We start from the raw sequence: 12,798 nt of genomic DNA, 5'->3' as shown, positions 1-12,798 counted from the left end.
TCAAATACGATAAGAATGCCAATAGGAGCTTTCTTTTTGATAGTTTGAAACAAAACATATTCGAACCGGAGAGCTAAACGAATGAAATTTCATTTTTCTTACAATTCTCTAATGTCACACGTGCCGTTTTCGCATTCAACTATTCCAATATGGTCATTTTCTTAATTGTTCGCTACCAATTCATTTGAAATGAGGCCGTGGCACAGTTGAGCAATTAGTTTGATATTATCTCGTCATTATAGTCTATTTGTTAGTATATACAACATAAGAAGTGTCACTTTTATATGCTAAAAATATGTGATTGCGAGCAGTAAGTGACATTAGTTTACGTATCCCATTCCACATTTTGATACACTCACTCAATTTATCAATATAAACAAAAGAAAGACAGAGCAAAAATGGAAATACAAAAAGATATCGAAAGCAAAAACTAAAAAAATATTTTCTAAATATTTCGGCTGAAAGCAAAGCTACTGTTAAATTCATACTTTATTATATATAGTTACCAGTTCCTTCCACAAATCGTTACTTTTGCACACAATTTTTTTTTAAAGATACCATACAACAAAGCCCCTTATCCAAAGAATGTCTTTCCTTTAAATTACGTGAAAGAACACTCAAAGAATGGTAGAAAGAAAGAAAATAGACACTCCAGGTTTATATTTATGAGATACTGTAATTTATATTCTTAAACTTTTTGTTGGTTTTGTTAATTTTCCAGCGGTGAGTAATGGTCTAACATTGTTTTGTTTAATCCTTTAAATACGTTTCTAATGCATAAACTAAGAATTCTAAATTGTTGGGTTGTACTTAAAAATGTTTTTTTAAATTTAATTTTACTCTAATAATAATCAGTTTCTTCAAAAGTTTTTAGTTCCTTAAATTTGTAAGCAATTTTTTACCTTTTCTTTAGTCTGACTAACGTTAGAGCTACATTTATCCTTTCACAATTTAAATCTTACATTTTTTATCTCGATTTTATTTTTCATTTAATTTTTTTACTTTTTTTATTTTACTGGTTTTCTCCGTTCTCGTTTCATTTTCATTTAAAGAGTTGTGCATTTTACATAATATGGCACAAAAAATAATTTTTAACTTGGAACGCTACGAATGAATATTGATTCTTCTTTACCTCTTCGTTAAAATTGATTTTCTTATTTTCTCTTTTCTTTTAATTTATTTATTTTAATTCAATGAAGTGCACAATCTATCCTTACATTCATTTTTATTAAATGACTAAAATGGTAATATCAGTCTCGTCAAATCAAATTAAAAAACCTTTTTTTTTCAAACGTTTTGCTAACGTTTTTACCAAAGCTACCATACATTGCGAGTCTGAGGGAAAATATATTACTGTTATATCGAACAATTGTTTCGTTAGTGCATTCTAGGATTTGAATTGATCATGCAAACTATTTTATCTGGTTAACCGTTCAACTATTAAACATGATTTGCTAGCTAATTTCAAGTCAGAAAATTATGGAAACAAAATTATCGTGTGATGTTGGTCTAGGTGTCTATAGGTAGTGGTGTCATTTTAAATGGATGATTTTTGTAGGCTGATGTCTATCGAATCGAATAACTTAAGTGATTCAATTCATCACTCAGAAATCGGGAAAGGATCTGTGAGATTGATTGGGCACCGAAGTTTTAACTAAATGCATCAACAGGACAATTTCGTTGTTACTGTTAAATCAAATGATCGGATTGGGGGTGATTTATTGTTTAGTTAATCCGTTGCTTCCTCAGTCTTATACTGGTATTGTACGTATAATTTTTAATAAAATATTGTTTTTGTACCCAGTTCAGTCGAAGATCAAACTTATCGGAAAAGGATAATTAGGGGAAAATTAAGGAGAAATGGGGTGAACTAGAACTTTAGGCCCGTTTTCTTATACAATTAACCATTAGGATCTTTACTCAGCGTAATCTTATGATATCCTCAGTCTATGGCACAACATTTAATTTGCATGAACAATCAAAATCGTGGAAATTTCAATGATTTCGATGTAAAAACCAATCAGTAAAATAAAAAAATGTAAAATTTTGCGATGAAAAATTTCGATTAAAAATTATGGGTCACTCAAAACGTTTACAAACGAATGTAAAACTACTGCTAAAGAGACGCACAATGTTGGTAAACTTTAAAATATTCGTTCACTCGAAATTGATATCGCAATAGTTGTAGAGTACTATATTTGAATGATCCCAAAAAAAAATGTCAAAAATTAATTTTCTTTTATGATGAACTTTTGAGAGCTCTGAACCATATGACGGTTACCATTGTTTCCGAACGTTTGATCGGTCACATCTTTTAAAATAATTTTTCCTAAAACATTTTTTGTTTCGTTTTTAATACCGCTGGTGAATCTTGTAATTAGGATTTGTTTTAAGACTTAGATATTCATTTTCGATTTAGCTAGACAATGTAATTGCTAATTTTGTTCTCTACAGACTTCTTACCAATTCGATACATGTTTCTGGAGAATAAAACGAAAGACACAGTCAAAGCTAAGGCTACAAGTTTATAGACCAAGAAAATAGAGAAGCTAATGATCGTTTTTGCACGTGATTCAGCAATAACATCATCTTCGCTCAAAGCAAAACGTTTATTTCAATGTTCCTATTACCATCCGCAAACGTTGTAATATTACCGGTAGAAAACAGGTTAGGTGACAAATTGACGTTCTAAATTGTGGTTTACTATTTGGCGAAAATTTACATGACACCGCGTTACTTACTTTTTTCGTTAGTTACTGAGTTCTTAAACAATTGGTGCGGCGGTAGGAGTTGTGGAGCAACTTGAAAACTAAATTTTCAGATTTGGTTCAGATTTTCGTTGGACAGGGAGATAAAGAGAAGTCGAAACTCGGTGACAGAAAGTTAGACCCTACACAGACGAGTGTTCTTCTACTTCTTTTCTGCCTGTCGTAGTAAGAGAGTACAGAAACATTTAAAGGGTCTGACTGAGTTTGTCTGTGGAAGACATTTTTTTATTTCCTTCTAAAGTAGGCCCTTGATTGATTCAGTAATTCATATTACGATAATATAGTTGGCTGATGACGGCAATTGGTAGTACAATAAATGTACTCAAAACACTAAGCGAGGCGTAACACTTTATTAGTTATCACATTGGCTACGTAGTATTCGTCCTGTGAAACACACAATCTTAGGAACATTATCCAACTAAGCTGAGATTTTTTTTACGGCCATTCGTTCGTTTATGTATATCTTGTGTCAGTCAATTACCCAACCCAATAAAGAATGATTTACTATTTCAAGTGTACCACAATAATGACGATGATGATGATGGATGCTTTTACATTGTATAATTGTTCGATGGACGATAAATTATTTACATTTTAATGCGGTACCTTACATTACATAACCTTGGAATCGAAACGAAGTTCTTCGTATTAATTTAAAAAATTTAATGTTGACCTGAAGCCATGTTAAGTGACCTTACCTGACGCGAAATTGTCATGCATGAATTACCAGGCAACCAGTAGACATAATCTGACCAGATCTCAAGAACTATGTTTCCCCATATTTATGTTACATTTATCTAAATTTTACCAAAAACATATTTTGGGAAAATTGATGAAAATCTAGGAAAATGTGGGAAAACTCAAGAAAATATGGGAAAATGTTTTGAGAGAGAAAGATATAACCTTGGTCAACCTGCTCATACCCTTATTTTTGGTGATCTGTACTTGCGCTCTAATTAAATTCTCATATCAAGACCGGTATTTTTAACAAATTGCAAATATGCTGGTACCAGGTAAATTCAGATCTTGTGAAACTGCCTCACAAAGACGTGGGCAGTAAACCGAATTTACTGTGATTTGAAATAAATTGTACTAAATTTTCGTTACAAATGTTGATGTTGGATAAACCTTTTTCAATATTTTCCAACATTTTCCGAAGTTTCCAACAACTTTTTAAATTTTGCAAAAAATATTTTTTGCTAAAATTTAGGGGAATATGGGAAAGTCTAGGAAAAGTTAGGAAAATAGTGGATTTTATTAATCAAAAATAGTCATTGGAATACGCTCATTACTGAGCACGACCTATGTGTGCTAGCAAAAGCTGAGCAGTCGACTACAATTCATAATAACTTCGATCTATTGTCACGGTCTTTTTCTCTCTCTTTCTATTAATTAATTTTGCATGCCCTGAATATGAACTCTGTTTTGATAACTAAATCGTCAGCCAACGGTTCGACGTGGCAATTCTATTCAATTTTATGACTACAATTTGTCTGCTAGCAATGAACCATTTTTTTCATTTAAGATTAAACAAACTTGCCGTATCTTTAATTGTAAGAAGATGCGCTCACAGCTCCAGCATCACCGTTTCGTTTCATTCAAATTTTGAATTTAATTGAAATTAAATGAATTGGATCACCATGGTGGTTATGCAATGCAAAGCGTTCTTGTGAACTGTGACGAATTATCTTTTTTTTATTGTTTGTCTTTTCATTTTATGTATTTTGCTACACAAACATGCATCCACAACAACGGGGAGATATAAAAGTAAAATCAAAGTTCGACAAATTTAAATAAAAATAGTAAAACCAAAGAAAGGAAAAGAGATGGTGACACAAACAGCGAACGGAGTATAGTCCACCATTATAGTATATATACCTTCACCATATTTAAAAGGAAAAAGCGTACACACGACCACAAAAAAAATGAAAAATTGCTTTTCCATAATGAAAATTGAAAAATCAAGATAACCCAAGATACATCCAAATGGAATATGAAAATCATCGAAATAGAAAGAATTTCTTTTGAAATATTAAAATAAATGTTTTTGTTTTTTCTTCTTCTTTGTTCTGTATTTACAACGAAAATAATATTTGAAAAATGTTGTTCAGACAAATCAAAAATATAAAATAAAAATTTAAAAAAGCTTCAACTATATATCTCAATATAATAATTATACCAACACCAATTCCATGTATAAATCTAAGATTTTCATTTTTTTTTGTATTTAAAGCCGCAATCGGTTTTTGATTGATTTTCTTTCTTTGATCAATTCATTCATGGCCATGCCAAAATAAAATAAAAAAATAAAAATCGAATGAAAAACTGAAAAATATAAAATCAGAACAAAAATGAATCAAAAACCAAAAACGAAGAAAAAATAAATTTTCTTTAATCACCAACCGAAATCCAAATTAATAAAAAAAGAAAAAGAAAAAAAAAATTCTAATCCCCTAAACCACGCAAGCTGAAAAAACTCCCATCACTCGTCAGCCAAGATCGGGCTGTACCTCCGATCGATAAATTGCAGCTCGATAACTATACCTGTTTGACGTTTGATTTAGCTGTTGCGGCATATTGTTCACAATCACATTTCCAGTTGACAACTGTTGATAACTGCACGTCGTTTCGTCGTTTCCAGCTAGTAAAGCGTTTTGATATTCGGCCTGTTCGTCTTCGAGCAGACGGGAACTTAGAATGTATACGTAGGTTTTGTAGCGCTTCAGCTAGAAGAAAAATTAGTAAATGATTTTGAAGTATTTGTCGATGGATGCCACACATAGTGAACTAAATGGACTAAATCGTGCAGGATTAGATGGGAGTCTCGCCAAATAAATCCATTCAATCCCATCCGATTTAGTCCAGGAAGTGCAGCACCGATCGGCATTTGTTTCGTCCACATACCTCATATTGTAAATAAGCTTCCTTCTCCTTGTGGTTTTGCAACGGCAAACCTTTATTTGGAACTTGCGCTCGTTTATGATCAGCCAAATTGGCTTCGAGCTGTGACACTTTTTCCTCATGTGTAGCCAATTGGTCTCTCTGTAGAAATAGCAAAGCAAAAATAAAATGCAAATTGACCGATCCAACCATATTGTAAGACTTGTGCGCATACCATTAATAACTTTGTATGAGAACTGGGTAACAGCGGTCGCTGAAATCGCTTCTGACTGCCCACACCGCCTTCCAGTGGCGGAGCCGAAAACGAAGCACACACAAAATTGATCGTATCAATCCACGATTGTAGCTCTTTCGAATCGCTGGTTTGAAATAAATACTCTGATTGATCGGCCGTTTGCAGTCGGAAAACATGTTGTTTCTTCTTGTAGTCAGCCGCTTTCGTTGCCAGTGCATGGTGAATACGAATTGCATTGTGCACATTGTCGGACATCTAAAATCATTTTGATTTGTTTATCCAACACGAAATCGAAAATATTTTCATTGGGTTTTCCATTTGACGCGCAATGCAAGATAAAACGAAAAAAATCTTAAATTTTCCCTTCAAAAAAGCCGCAAACATCGAACTAACTTATCATTCAATTATATAATGAAAGAAATAACAGAAATAAAGCGCCGCTATATTTCAGCTATACCGGCCAATGAACTGGAATAGCTCATACTGACTAAGAGAAAACAACAGGTTAATGAATACATAGAATTACGCGATACCCTTAACCAGTCAAACTAAACCTTGGAAGAATTTATGGACTTTTTGTGGTTCGAATATTTCGATAATTTGATAAATTGATGTCCCTGATTCGTTGCATTTAAAGATCACTGAAGCACTAAGCTCATTCTAAATGGATCTGGTAGACACAGAAAAAGAAGGATATGAATCTGTGCCATTCAGAAATCAGAAATAAATAGTTCGGGCAAAGTCGGGTCAACGATTTGAATGAAGTCAGATCAATTGAAATTTTTTTACCGATTTTCACTTCCTCAAGTTCTGTTTGAGTCTGAACGTATGTCTGTTCACATTGTCATCTGTGAGATCTAGAGATCCGATATGGAATTGCCTGGCTATTTTTGTATGGATTCAACCAGTCCAATGATTTCATCTGATGTGCACGAAATTTACGATTTACGAGGCAACGACAAGTTGGATGTCAATACATTTTTCTTATATTACGAGTTCTGCGTTCCGGGTTCAAACAATTTCAATGTTCGAAGAAGGCAGCATGAACTCATACGGCCGAATTAGTTTTTGTTATCCATGCATGACGAACGTCTACAAAGTGTTTTCGGTTAGACCGAGAGCCCACATGAATATCAATATGTCATACGGCCACGGTTTGAAACGTTTGCCTAATACGAAAAAATTTGTTCTTAAGAGTCAATTCGCCAAAACTTCGAACAGCTTATATGGAATCGGGATTCAAGCCGACGGCGATCCAAACGGGCTATGGCTCAAATGAATCGTCGTTCAATTCTGATAATATCGTGAAACAACTTTTTTCCCGAAAAAATTTTGTTGGGCTGTCATGGTCCTTAGAAATTTCTTTTCCGAAGTGGTCGCGATAATAGTTTTTTATCAATAGCTCCAACATGCAAAATTTCCAACATTTGATGGGTTGAGATACATTGTGAAAAATCAACTCCATTTCTACCTGGGACGGTGAGTATGGTCGAGTGTGGTGTCAATGGATAGGGCGAGAAGTAAGCTACAAATTTCGGGTTAGAGCTGCCTGCTACTAACTTTCCCAGCCGCCCAGAGCCCTTCAAAAATTTCGGTTTTTTCGAGGTTTTTCACTTGTTGTTGCGGCTGCGTGGGTCGAACATCGGCGTTCGTTTGTCAATAATATTCAGCTTATTGACCTTCATAAACGTACACAATTGGACATTATTCACATGTTGCATGTTGGAGCTATTGCTAAAAAACGATTTTCACGGCATCTCCGGAGAAAATTTTTCTAAAGGCCATGTCAGCACAACAAAAAAATTTCGGGAAAAAAGTTGTTCCACGATATTCTCAGAATTGAACGAGGATTCATTTGAGCCATAGCTCGTTTGGATCGCCGTCGGCTTAAATCCCGACTGCTCGACGTTTTGGCGAATTGACTCTTAATTTTTTAGCCCCTAGTGGCCTAGTGGTATATCGCTATTGGTGCTAAAACTGAAGGCCCTTGTTCCAAATGAAGGAATAGAATTTAAAAATAAAGTTTTCAATTTGTCTGGTAAGACAGGACGTCAAGCAAAAAATTTTATTTTTTAATTCCATTCGTCATTTGCGACCAACAATTTCATTTTAACACCAATTTCGGCTTTATATAATGTGTGCCGGCAGGGATATACATTAGGCTTACGCTCGCTTCAGGCTTTATAGGTCTAAACAACATGTCGAATAACCACTATCACATAGACATATCCCTCGTGAGACATCGCTCAGGGGACAACCCACAGAGGGATCCAGAGTTAATGTCGTTAATGAGATTTAGTGATTTTGCATAATGTAGCCACTTACTTGATTCTTTTTAAATCCATGCTCATCCTTGTGCAAATACAAAACCAAATCTCGTAGTGTGCAGTAAAACATCTTCCACGATCGTTTTCCAAACGGGGCTGAAAATAAACCACAACAACCTGCTTCATTAGTTTAAATGAAATATTTCAAAAGATACTTAGAAATGAATGACTGTCTTTGTCAATTTAATTTGTTTGTTTCGTTTTGATATAGTTTTATATTCGTAAGCAAAACAATTGGATGCGTTGCAACAATTTGAGAGACAAAAGCGAATATGATCGATCGGCAGAATGATTGGATGTTTTGATAGATTTTGTTTTGGTGGTGGTGGTGGTGGTTTGCGGGTCGTTTTCTTGTTTCTTGTTCATAATGCTAGGACACTCACTCTTTTTGTTATTCGAATCGTAGCAACATTTTCGCATCACATAACCCTTTTTGTATTCAATTGCAGCTGCATTTAGTGGAGTTTCTAAAAATGGATTCGGACCAACGGGTGGTCCTTGAATACTGTTTCCGTCAGTTCGTGATTTTTGTTCAGGTGAATCATCGTCACTAAAATAAAAGAAAAAGAAAAATTGAAAAAGGAAAAAACCCTTTCAAAAGGATGTTTGTATTGATGATGAATGCAGCGGTGTCCATTCAATTTCTCTCTATTTTTGATGGAGAGAACAGACGGTACTAAGTAATTGTCTGAAAGTGCTCTGCAGATATCAGATTTCGCTTTGGCAAAGCGAGACCAGCCGGTAGAAAGCAATCAAAATTAGAAATAAATTTCCGATCTGCACGGGACAGTGCCTTTGCTCTTTTTAGTTTAAAATTTGGATCCAAGAATTGATCTCATCTGAACTGGCTTCAAAGACAGTCAAAGCCGGTCAAATGATCTGGAAATAATGGCTGAATTCGTGATGTTTGCAGGAGTTTTTTCGGGTATAATAATGGTAGTGGTCAACTGGAACTGTTTGCACGATTCGCCCATATTTCCAGTTCGAAACTGGTTTTCCTTACAAGCTAACGATTTGAGTAGCTTATAACCGGCATTTTTACAATTCAGGCAAGTGTATGAGCATCAGGAATATGTACTACATGTACGTTTAGATAGATGGCAAAACATTTCTTTTTCATACAAAGCAAATGTAACGTGGACAAATGGATACATTCAGCGTATCAAATGTTGCCCAGAACAAAAGAGTGCCACTGTTCGTTTCTTATTATGAAATTAAATCATTCGAGTCCTACATCAAAACTCTATATCAGCTAATAGCACGGCAAACGGGGTTAATTTGAACGGATTGCACACAATTGAACAGATATATCACTTACAGAGCCCATTCCAGCCGATGATTTTTAATAGCCTGATACAGATATTTCAGAACATCCTTTGGAAAGTTTTCGCCATCATTCAGTTCTGCCAAATTGTCGATGAATTCGGCACACGTCATTTTTCGTCCAATATTTTGACCATGCAAATCAGTATTCAGTAGCATAATAGCGCAAGTCAGTGTATGTACAGCGTCTGGAAACGTAAGATAAAATTACTTTTCGTTTTCTTTAGTGCTTGTCAACCGATGACATTACCTTGCGAATTGTATGTACCAGGATTGCAGTCTAAATATCTTCGAGAAAAATGCACTAAGACACGTTCTCTCTCCTGAGTCTCTCCAGACAGTGAAAATTGTTGCAAAAACTGTCGCAGTGATTCGTCCAATGTTGATTTTTCGAAGTTAAAATACTTCAAATATTCATCAGCTACGACACGACTAAAGTCGTTGCTAAAAGTTACAATCAAACGATTTCATTAATAACATCTTCCGTTTAGAGAGAACAATGTACACTAACTTTTTGCTCAAGTGCCTAGACACGTCGCTTTTCTTAAAACCGTCTAAGCCATACAGCCGCTTGGCTAGTCGTACAGCCGACGGAATATCCACCGCTTTCGGTGAATAATGATACGAATGTAATGACTCTACGTCGCTGCCATCATCTGAAACCGGCGGCGACGATTCTCTCGGATCCGTGCCGAAGACTACAGTCGCTACGTCTTCCGTTATCGTAGCCAGTTCGTCTTCGCTATCTTTCAATTCTGTATAACCTTGAGTATTCAATTGGTTTTCGAAACCTTTCACTTTAATCACAATTTTATGATCTCGATCGCGATCACCGCGTGTCTGCTGATAACCAGCATCGGACACCAATATTGTTGAATCGGAATCACTTGGATCACTTATAGCCATACCTGTCATATCTTTGGAACTAAGCAAATTATCGTCGTCCTGATAATCAGGACTCGAAATGTTCGATACCGCTTCGGAAATACTTTGATCACCGTTCGGACACATTAGATTGTTTAATGCAACGGCAGCCGTATTACCAATATTATTGTGACTAGCACCTTTCGATCCCGATGAAGACATTATGGAACTAGACACGGAAGTTGGTGATGCCGGACTACCAGATCGTTGTGGCGATGAACTAATTGAACTTGAGTGTGAATGTGAATGGGAATTTGATGATTGAGTTGTCGGTTGAATTGGTGCATTATATGTCCAAACTATACGATCTCGATCGCAGGAGCTCTGAAAAGATTTTTTTTTGTGTGAGAAATTGAAAAATTGAATCAGCGAACAAAGGAACTTTGTGGTAGAAAAAGAGTAGAAGATGTATCGCGCGGGACTCTGTTATTTTTTTTTTTTTTTGGTTAGTCAATTCGACGGAAATCGGCCTTTCCAAATGACTCAAAATTTAACGATAAATAAAGTGATGCGATGCGTTCAGACATTTTCAATGGAATTTTTTTAAATTATTTTTTCGGAGCCAAGAAAAACAATAAAAATCAGAAGATGAAGTGTAAATTTGAATGAAAATAAAATGTTTCTTGCTGCGAAGGGTTAGTCATTACTTTATGGCAATTTATCTTTCTACAAGAAAAAAAAATTTATCAAAAAAATCGTTAAACTGAAAACACAAAAAAATAATATTTTTTTACCGAAATAGCATAATGCCAGGAAAAGTGTTTGTTCAATGAAAGCATGTTCTATTTTCAAGAAGTCACATTGTACAACTGAAGACTATGCAACCAATTTAAATTCAATAAAGTGCAAGATGAAGCGAAACATATGTACACTCGATTGTGCGGTTAGAAAATTGATTTCCGGAATATGCAGATCGTCTACACTAATGAAATTTCCATTTATTGTAATGGTTACAGCGCAAATATATTAAGACCATTTTCGAAAATGAATGAATATAAAGCTTAGTTGTGCTAACCACGCTTCACGATTGAATTGGAAACAATTTTTGCGCATTACGTCGTCAAGAGACATATTAAGAGGATAGTGAAATGAATTCATGCTGGTGATCAAAACGATATATGGGACTTTACCAATTCGTTCTTTTTTGCTGATGTTGCTGATGGAGGAAATCTAAAGAATAATGGGTGACGCTCTTTGCCACACAAGTGGATTTGAATGTAAGTCAATTTGAGAAATTTTGAATAATTTTACATTTTTGAGAAGTTTATGTTATTGAAAGGACGATTTGTGCAAGGAAAAATATTTGAAAAATTTCTAACTGTTTTCAACGTAAAAGCTATAAAAAGCTTTAATCAAACGATTCTGACGAGATTGACACACTTCTTGATCTAAATCCACTAAATCGTACATAGGACTGAATGTACGATATGGAAAAGTGAGCAATCCCATCCAGATTCATCGCACGTAGGTCGATAACTTATAAATGGATTTCGACTCACCTGTGAATCTTCCGAATCATGTCTGGTGTCCAAAAGTGTGTTCAGAGAGCTGTTGACATCTTCTTCAATATCTATAGGAACAACAGCGCCTAAAATGTCCCGCTGTGTGTGCTGTAAATGATCCTCGGATCGACTAGTTCGAAAACCGGCCGAATCATTCCGTCGCGACACACCATTCTGTTGTTGATTTCGCCGTAATACAATTTCCTGTGCGCCCGATTCAGGACTTGTTGGCACCGAATTGGGTAGATCCTTTTGTTTGAACAAACTCAACGATTCAATAATTGGCGTTGTAAGGGAGGTGGGTGATGTAGGCACTGAGAAACATGCATCCGGTGAACTTAAATTTTCACTTTTCACCGTTGACGTTGAAGACGACGAAGATATAATGTTCTGTTGGACAATAAGTCCACTTTTCGTACTTTTGTTAAACTTATTGTCTTTGTCTACACTAAATTTAGCACAATCGACTATATCACTATTGTTTGTATTGGGTTCTTTGTTCATAATTGAATTTGATGATGAGGAAGATACACAGCCGCTATAATCATTTGTTAAATCACCACTAAAATCACCACCGGCTGTACTTCCTCCCGATTCAACGTCGGTTTTAATTAAATTGTCTTTTTCACTCAACAGTCTACTGCTGATTAGCTCACTTGTATGGTCTTTGTCGATAGACTTTTTGATCGAACTGACCGAATCGCTACTGTCCGAAAAACTCGGCGAAGATAAACTGGATTCACCTTTAGCGTGCGGTGCTACAGCACCATTCTGTCGTGTATTTCGTTTTGGATTATCTCGTAAACTGTCGACCTATG

General features: G+C 35.3%; 1 protein-coding gene across 4 annotated transcripts in view; it reads right to left on the bottom strand.

Annotated features, from left to right (window-relative positions):
* Positions 1 to 12,798, bottom strand: part of LOC119068318 (PH and SEC7 domain-containing protein-like) — a 51,465-nt gene that overhangs the window by 2,074 nt on the left and 36,593 nt on the right. Inside the window, exons 5-13 of one of the 4 annotated variants that reach the window (XM_037171872.1) lie at positions 11,978 to 12,793; positions 10,066 to 10,802; positions 9,805 to 9,998; positions 9,550 to 9,742; positions 8,615 to 8,781; positions 8,230 to 8,327; positions 5,884 to 6,159; positions 5,673 to 5,810; positions 5,313 to 5,494 (exon numbers count right to left, since the gene is read on the bottom strand). In XM_037171872.1, coding sequence (XP_037027767.1) covers positions 5,313 to 5,494; positions 5,673 to 5,810; positions 5,884 to 6,159; positions 8,230 to 8,327; positions 8,615 to 8,781; positions 9,550 to 9,742; positions 9,805 to 9,998; positions 10,066 to 10,802; positions 11,978 to 12,793 — 2,801 coding nt within the window. Of the gene's footprint in view, positions 1 to 4,992; positions 5,495 to 5,672; positions 5,811 to 5,883; positions 6,160 to 8,229; positions 8,349 to 8,614; positions 8,782 to 9,549; positions 9,743 to 9,804; positions 9,999 to 10,065; positions 10,803 to 11,977; positions 12,794 to 12,798 lie in introns of those variants that run through there. The other 3 variants (XM_037171871.1, XM_037171870.1, XM_037171869.1) reach the window with 3 other exon arrangements.

Source organism: Bradysia coprophila (genome assembly GCF_014529535.1).
Source record: "Bradysia coprophila strain Holo2 chromosome X unlocalized genomic scaffold, BU_Bcop_v1 contig_173, whole genome shotgun sequence".
Taxonomy (NCBI): Eukaryota; Metazoa; Arthropoda; class Insecta; order Diptera; family Sciaridae; genus Bradysia; species Bradysia coprophila.
This window is presented reverse-complemented; position numbering and strand designations above follow the sequence as displayed.